This window comes from Ailuropoda melanoleuca, chromosome 3 (genome assembly GCF_002007445.2).
Source record: "Ailuropoda melanoleuca isolate Jingjing chromosome 3, ASM200744v2, whole genome shotgun sequence".
Lineage (NCBI taxonomy): Eukaryota > Metazoa > Chordata > Mammalia > Carnivora > Ursidae > Ailuropoda > Ailuropoda melanoleuca.
In genome coordinates, this window is record NC_048220.1 from 525418 (window position 1) to 533736 (window position 8319).

General features: G+C 60.7%; 1 protein-coding gene across 4 annotated transcripts in view; it reads left to right on the forward strand.

Annotated features, from left to right (window-relative positions):
* Nucleotides 1–5656, forward strand: part of WNT9A (Wnt family member 9A) — a 20720-nt gene extending 15064 nt beyond the window's left edge. For 3 of the 4 annotated variants that reach the window (XM_034655765.1, XM_034655764.1, XM_034655762.1), the window contains 2 exons: nucleotides 915–1177; nucleotides 2629–5656. In XM_034655765.1, coding sequence (XP_034511656.1) covers nucleotides 915–1177; nucleotides 2629–3111 — 746 coding nt within the window. In that variant the 3' untranslated portion in view covers nucleotides 3112–5656. The remainder of the gene's footprint in view (nucleotides 1–914; nucleotides 1178–2628) is intronic. The other variant, XM_034655763.1, reaches the window with a different exon arrangement.
* The last annotated feature ends 2663 nt before the right edge of the window (nucleotides 5657–8319 follow it).

Here is an 8319-nt window from a genome sequence, read left to right on the forward strand (position 1 = left end):
TCCCTCCGGCCTCCTCCTGCCCCACCCCCCACCTGCCCCGCCCCTTCCTTCTGGCCCGCCCCTAACTCCTACCCTGCCCTCTTCCCACCCCGCCTCCTGCCAAGCCCCTCCTCGGGGAACAGTTGCTGGCCGCAAGAGGCGCGTTGGGGGAGCTTTGGCAGCTTTGGCGTGGCCCAAGGCCGCTCTGATGGCTCTTGCCACATGGTGGTGACCGAGGCCCAGGGGCTGGGCATGAGGGGCAGAGGTCCAGCTGGTGCCGAAGAGGGAGCCTTCTTTTTCATGTCTCCTTGGGACTCTGATCTGAGTTTCTCAACAGCCTCATTTAAAAACTGGGGACCATGGGGCATCTGCGTAGCGCAGTCATTAAGCGTCTACCTTCGGCTCAGGGCGTGATCCCGGAGTACTGGGATCGAGCCCCATATCGGGCTCCTCCGCTGGGAGCCTGCTTCTTCCTCTCCCATTCCCCCTGCTTGTGTTCCCTCTCTCGCTGGCTGTCCTGTCTCTGTCAAATAAATAAATAAAATATCTTAAAAAAAATAAAAATAAAAACTGGGGACGGGAGGCCCGGGGCAGGGTGGGGCGGGGCTCGCCAAGGCCCTGCAGCCGGTCTGGTGGGTGGGAGACTCAGAAGGACCAAGTCGCAGATCCCTGGGCAGAGCCTAAGTCTCCGTGCACTTTGAATTCTCTCCACCCCGCCACATCATGTATCTGGGGCACACAGGAGGCCCTCCTCCCTGCAGTCGCGCATGGCGGCCCAGACAGGTATGGCCCCTACCCGAGGTGAACGCCAGCAAGGATCCGTCTGTTCAGGGCTCCCGCTGCACTGCGGTGGTTTGGCCACACCTGGGTGAAGTGGAGGTTGCTCCCGTCCACTCACTGGCCCTAAGGTCCGTGCGTCCCCCCCGTTCCCCCAGGCTTCAAGGAGACCGCCTTCCTCTATGCCATCTCGTCGGCCGGCCTGACGCACGCGCTGGCCAAGGCGTGCAGCGCGGGCCGCATGGAGCGCTGCACGTGCGACGAAGCCCCCGACCTGGAGAACCGCGAAGCCTGGCAGTGGGGTGGCTGCGGGGATAACCTCAAGTACAGCAGCAAGTTCGTCAAGGAGTTCCTGGGCCGGCGGTCGAGCAAAGACCTGCGAGCCCGCGTGGACTTCCACAACAACCTCGTGGGTGTGAAGGCAAGCGGGGCGGGGCGCGCGAGGAGGGCTGTCAGTGGGGGTGGGGCTCCGTTCCAGACGCACGGTACCGGCCAGGTCCTGGAGTCCTCCTGTCTGGCAGGCTCGTGGTCTTACAGGGATGACCAGGGGGGATGACCAGGTGCCGCCATGGTCTTCCGTGGGATGCGGGTGGGGGTGGAAGCTCTTTGGCTGGGCCCTTCTGGGTGCTGCTGGCTGCAGGTGGGCTGGGTCTGGGGGTGCCTGGCTCCCGGCCATCCTCCACCCTCCCTGCAGCCCCTCAGCTCCCTGGCCCACACCAACAGAGGAGGCATGGGGGTCGTCACCCACACTGTGGACAGAACACCCGCCCCGTGGTCCCTATATAACCCAACCACCAAACATCCCCTGAGGCTCTGTCGGGCGGTGGGATGGTCAGGGGCTCTGCGTGCTCACCAGGCAGCCCCGGGGATGTGGAGCCCCAGCCTGGGAGGCGGTGAGGTAATTAGAGCCAGCCCTGCTCTGAGCCCCTCTTTATTGAGAAACCAGAGTTCCGAGTCCCACACTTATTAAAGAATCAATTTCCCCCTTTTTCTTCGGAGCCCTTGTCCTTCCCTCTGCCCTCCCGGGAGGGCCAGGAGCAGATTAAATCCCCAAGGCGAGACTACTTCTTTTCTTTGGAGTTCTCTCCTTTGTAAGCTATTAATGAAAAGTCAGAATATGGAAAGTGCTCCATTAGCTCTGCGGGGCCTGGGTAAGCAGCACTTTAATTAAATTTGTCCGGGTTTCTCAGCAAAGTGTCATTAAATGTGACTCTTCTATTGCCTGGCCAGAGGGCAGCTACATTTCCTAATCCCCCTCAAGCCAGCCGGCCCTCCCTGGGGGCAGCGTGGGAGCTCAGGGCCTGTCTCAGAATGGGGCCAATGGGGGGGGCCTCCCCTCTCTGCTGCTGGGGACCCCGGTGTGGGTGGTCAGGCAGGAGGCCCCTCGGGGTGGCCATGTGTGTATGTGTGTGTATGCGTGGTTGGGGGTGCCGCTCCTCCCCTCCGGAGCCGACCCGGAGGGTCCAGTGGCCAGTCCTGCCAAGTGGGCAAGCTAACTCACTTGTCCTCACTTCTCCAGGAAGCAGGCTGCTGAGACCAGACTGGGAGGCCCTGATGGGGTATTGACAGCGGCGCGACAGGGGGGTGTGCTCAGTCCCTGCAGAGGGGAGCCCCGGATGCAGGGAGGGACTGTCTCCACAGGAGGCCTCTACTCTGGAGGCCATGGTACTGGATGTGGGACTTCTGTCCTGGGCCACCTGTGGCTTGGAGGAGAGAGGGACAGGCGCATGAGCTGGGGAGCCTGGGTGGTGGGCAGTGGTGATCCCCAGGCTGGGCATGGGTCTGGGGGAGACGTGGGGTTGGTTCATCTGTAGGGGCTGTTCCCAGTCTCACAGCGTGGCCCTCATGCCCAGCTCCCCTCCACCCCCCCAGGTAATCAAGGCTGGGGTGGAGACCACGTGCAAGTGCCACGGTGTGTCGGGCTCCTGCACCGTGCGGACATGCTGGCGGCAGCTGGCTCCCTTCCACGAGGTGGGCAAGCGCCTGAAACACAAGTACGAGACAGCACTCAAGGTGGGCAGCACCACCAACGAGGCCACCGGTGAGGCCGGTGCCATCTCCCCGCCTCGGGGCCGGGCAGCAGTGACAGGCAGCAGCGACCCGCTGCCCCGCACACCAGAGCTTGTGCACCTGGATGACTCACCCAGTTTCTGCCTGGCCAGCCGCTTCTCCCCAGGCACTGCCGGCCGCAGGTGCCACCGGGAGAAGAACTGTGAGAGCATCTGCTGTGGGCGTGGCCACAACACACAGAGTCGGGTGGTGACTCGGCCCTGCCAGTGCCAGGTTCGCTGGTGCTGCTACGTGGAGTGCAGGCAGTGCACACAGCGCGAGGAGGTCTACACCTGCAAGGGCTGAGCCCCTGGTCCAGCCCAGCTGCTGCAGGGTAGAGGCAGTGCATGCAGCGCGAGGGGTGTACACCTGTGGGGGCTGAGCCCCTGGGCTGGGGCCCCCAGCACACTTGGCACATGGTGGCGGGAGCCTGGGGATTGGCCGGCTTGGCTGTCTCTGCCCCTTTGTTCCCCCTCGCAAAGACCCAGAGGCGGGAGGTGGCCCTGGTCTGGCCCCTGCGTCCCCTCTGTCCGCCCCCACCCCCATGACCTGAGAGCGTTGTACAATGCTTTCCAAGCTCTGTCCGTCCCTAAGAGGCCAGTTCCTGTGGAGCGGCGGCCCTACCTGCTCTGGGCTCCGTCAGAGGAGCAGCAGGCGCACCTTTGTGACCACACAGGGTCCCTGTGCGGCTGCCTGTGGGCTGTCCTGCTCCAGCACTGGCGTAGAGAGTCAAACCACTAGGAGAGAGACAGCCCAGCCGCCCGGCTGTGTGGGGGTCACTGCCGTCCCCTCTGACATGGAGCACTTCTCTAGGGAGTGATAGCGGTGACTTTTAAATTATTTTTATTTAACTAATATATAATTATTATTTGTGCATCCCTGTCCTGCCCCAGGCTGCGGCTCCCCCTACTCTCGGTGGAGCCCAGTCTGGAGGGCCCCTTTCCTCCCCTCCACGTCCCCTCCTAACCTCTTTGCCTGATCTGCTTTGTCATTTGAAACCACTAAATCAAGAGGGATGTTGCTGTTGTTGTTTTTAAAGTAGTAAAGCAGGTTGTGTCTGGCCACTGCCCTCAGGGCTTCTGGAAGCCAGGTCCCTGTAGCCCAAGCCAGCTGCCCCGCTGAGACTTTCCTGGGAGGTGGGTGGACCCCGCTCTGGGCGACTTTGGGTGGGCAGCCCTGCACTCCAGGCCCTTCTGTGTAGGTTTGGAGGCCACGGGTGGCCTGGCTGAGGGTGACCTGCCCTCCCCCCAGGGGTGGGCATGGCAGAGGGGAAGGGCCAGCCCCTTGGAGGGGTCCTTTCCTAGCTTCCTTTGTGTTGCTGTGGGAGGAGGCAAAGCTGAGGACCGAGGCGGATGGTGAAAATCTGGGGCTAGGATTTGACAAATGGTAGGCTGTTCTCCTGGGCCATGCTATTGTCTTTGCAGGGAAGAAAAACAGATGGGCTACACTGACCTGGTTTGGTTTGAGTGTGTGTGCATGTGTGCATGAGTGTATATATGTGCATGAGCACACGCATGTGAAGTATGTACGTATTCATGTGCACGAGTGTGCATGCGTGCACGAATGCACTTTGCATGTTGATGCGTGCGTTGTGTGCATGCGTGTGAGCACGGGTCACATGTGTGCATGAGTGTGCCTGTGAGTGCATGGGTGCATATGTGCTGCGTGCTGTATGCACATGTGTGAGCGTTTTGTGTATGTGTGCAAACGTGTACACGTGCGGTGCACGTGTGGTTGTGTGTGCATGAGCGTGTGTGATGTGCGTGCATGCATGTGGGTGAGCAGGTGTCCCAGTGTGTCTGTGGTGTGTGTGTGTATTCGCGCTGTGTTGGCGCGGTCAGTGGTCATCTGGGGCGTGGCCTCCGCCCAGGGCCCTTCCTCCACATGAGGCTGTCCTTCCCACTTTGGTGTGAACAGCAGCCTTGTCTCCTAGGTCCTCTGGCTCTGGGCCTGTCTGGCTCGGCTCTGTGGCTGTGCTCTGGGGCCGCACAGTGCTGGGTAGCAGTGCAGACACGGGAACTACTGAGTGAGGGGGTTCCTTGGGGTCCCGTGGGCTCCAGGGACCCTGGGGACTGTGTTTTTAGAAGAAAACCTATTTATGTCGATGTGGGTCTCTTTGTCCCTCTTTTATAGTGTAAATAGTAAAGTCTATCCTGTGGTTCCGAGAACACCCCCGTGAATAACTACGTACTGACAGGGTGGGGGCCGGGGCCCAGAGCAGGTGGAGCGAGCCACACCCCAGGACAAGACTGTAGCTCAGTCACTACTGGGTCTGCAAAGGCAGCGCGTCGGAGGAAGGATCTTCTTTTAATCAGATACCACATTTAGCTCTATGTCCTAAATATAAAGCAAAGTATTTTTTGAAACAAGGCAGACTGAAAACGTCTGCTGGCTGGTTTGTTTATATATAAATATATATCAGAATATCTTGCTAAGGAAAGAAGCAACTCCTCCTGACAGAGCCTCTCACTGGCCTGCTTCTCTTCCATGTGGGGGAGAGCCTCTAGAAGAAACTGTGTTCTGTGGCAGGGCACAGGGCCCCCCGAGGTCAGCCTCTCTGGCAAAGGGAGCCGGCCACAGGGAGGAGCCACGCGGAGGGCCAGGCAGGTCCCGGCCACCTGCTCCCCGCCAGCCACACAGACGTGGACTCCTGGCTTGGTTTGGCCAGGTCCGGGCAGGGCGGGAGGAGAGGGGCATTCACACATGAGAACTCTCGCCTCTGTGCAGAGTCTCGGAGTCTCGTGCGAGCCTATCGATTTCTCTACCTCATCTGTATAGCGAGTAGGTGTGTACTCGAGTGACTTGGAGAATGTATTTATTTAACAGCTTTGTGTAACAGAACAGAAACAAAATGGACACTAAATAAATGTATTTTAAATTATAGCCCCTTCTGAGTCCGCTGCCTTCAGAGGGGTTCTGGATGGCCTGAGGGAGGAGTGTGTGAGGGAGGAGGGCCTGAGGGAGGAGTGCATGAGGGAGGAGGGCCTGAGGAGGGCCTGAGGGAGGAGTGTGTGAGGGAGGAGGGCCTGAGGGAGGAGTGTGTGAGGGAGGAGGGCCTGAGGGAGGTGTTTGAGGGAGGAGGGCCTGAGGGAGGAGTTCGTGAGGGAGGAGGGCCTGAGGGAGGAGTGTGTGAGGGAGGAGTGTGTGAGGGAGGAGGGCCTGAGGGAGGAGTGCGTGAGGGAGGAGGGCCTGAGGGAGGAGTGCGTGAGGGAGGAGGGCCTGAGGAGGGCCTGAGGGAGGAGGGCCTGAGGGAGGAGTGTGTGAGGGAGGAGGGCCTGAGGGAGGAGTGTTTGAGGGAGGAGTGTCTCAGGAAGGAGTATGTGAGGGAGGAGGGCCTGAGGGAGGAGTGTGTGAGGGAGGAGGGCCTGAGGGAGGAGTGTGTGAGGGAGGAGGGCCTGAGGGAGGAGGAGGACCCGGGGAGGAGGACCTGAGCGGGGAGGAGGACCTGGGGGGAGGAGGTACAGGCTTTAGGAGCAGGGAGTCCCTTGCAGGCCAAGCACCACCCAGCCCGCCGCAGAGGTGGGAGGGGTGCTCTCTCCCTGTTCATGCATGGAGAGGCTGCACCTCCCTTGTGCAGAGGCCCCTGTCAGAGGTCCCATGGGTCTGCTAACAGGCTGACTAGTGCTGCTGGGACCCCTTTGTGTCCTGCTTCTTCCAGCTGAGCCCCTGTTCCCAGTACACCCTGCAGGCTCTCTTGTCTGCCCAGTGGGCCAGGCAAGGCCCCGTCCCATGTCTCCCTGGAGCCTCTGTGTGAGTGTCCAGGGGCAAAAGGCCACAAGTGAGGGCTTCCAGCAACAGGAATTTCTCTCCCATGTCTGGAGGCCTGAAGATCAAGCTGTGGGCTGGGCCTCACTTTGTCCAGAGGCTCCAGGGAAGGGGCCTTCCTGCCTCTCACCTTGCTGGAGCCCTAGGCAGTCCTGGGCTCATGGGCACTGCACCCCAACCTCCACCTCCATCTCTGCGCCTCCTGTCCCTGCTGGACCCCTGTCACGGAACATAGGACCTAGGGACTATCCAGGATGCTTTTGTCTTGGCATCATTAATCACATCTGCAAAGACCCCATTTCCAAATAAGGTTACATCCTGACGGTAAGGTGGGTGTGAACTTGGTGGGTGCATGGTGGGGGTGGGTGGCTGGGATGGGCTGGACAAAGAGTTTACCTCCTTCTCTTTGTGGGCCAACTCTTCCCTCCTCACCTCAAGGCCCATGTCCTTTGGGGGACAGTGAGGAGAGCCTTTNGGGTGGGGGCGGGCGGCAGGGGGGCTGGGATGGGCTGGACAAAGAGTTTACCTCCTTCTCTTTGTGGGCCAACTCTTCCCTCCTCACCTCAAGGCCCATGTCCTTTGGGGGACAGTGAGGAGAGCCTTTGGGCTCTGGAGGGACAGGCCTGTCTCTCCATGCACTGGGCCCCTGACTCAGCCACCCTTCCCCTGCCCTGTGGGGAGGTGACCCCATGTGTGTGACGACCACAGCTCTCCTTCCCTTGCTCTGAGCCTGGTTCTTCCTGCTTTATCCCAGCCTGGATCTCTGACAAGGCCTGTCCACTTCTCTGGCCGCCTGCTGAGTCTGGGGACTTCCAGACATAACACGCCCTCCCTCCAAGGCAGTCCCTGGTGCTCCGCCCCTCTGCTGGCCTCTGTCTTCCTTTGAGCTCACCTTGTGTGACCCCTATGGCTGTGACAGGCCTTGCTGGACCCCGTGGTCCTTTCCCTGGGAGATTACTTCTCTGCCACCTTGGTTTTCATCTGTGCCCCCAGAGCTCCAGGGGCAGGGATTGCCACCTAAGGGATGTGGGATGATCTGCCCAATCCTGGTGCTCAAGCAGAAGGGTCATGGCTCCTCCCCTCTGGCCTCACGGACACCCCCAGTAAGAAGAGGCAAGGGCACTGGCTGGTCTCAGACCTTCTGCCAGGCTGCAGGTGAGGCTCCTCAGCTGGGCACTGAGTTCTGCAGGTGAGGTATGGGGAAGACAGCACCGCCGAGGGGACCTGGGGCATCCCATAAACTGGGGGGGGGGTGGGGGAGCCCAGGAGCAGCACAGTGGGGAAACCAAGGCCTTCTCCCCAAGCTCTGACATGGAGCTGTAGGCAGGGAGCCCCAGCCTCGGCATCTGGGAGGGAGGGGACTGCAAATGGCCCAGGCAGGGAGCAGGAGGCCTGAATGGGGACATTCTTCCTATAGCTGAAACCAACCCCAGTGCACGCTGCAGCCGGGGCGGGGGGTGGGGTGGGGGGGGGAGGCTTCGGAGAGAAGAAGGGGCCAGTGGGGCAGGATAGACTGGATAGGCCACTGTGCACAGCTTCCCTCCACAGCAGACCCTGCCCCAGGCCAGGAGCCCTATCTGGATGCCTGGGTCTCCCGTGTACCCTGGGCTCCAGGCACAGTGGCTGTGCTCTGTGCCTCTGGCTAGTCTTGCATACGCTTGTGTCTGTGTGTGTGCGCGTGTGCAAGTGTGTGGGTGGGCTGTGTGCATGTGTGTGTGTTAGCACTGTGAGCGTGCAGTGCTGGGCTGC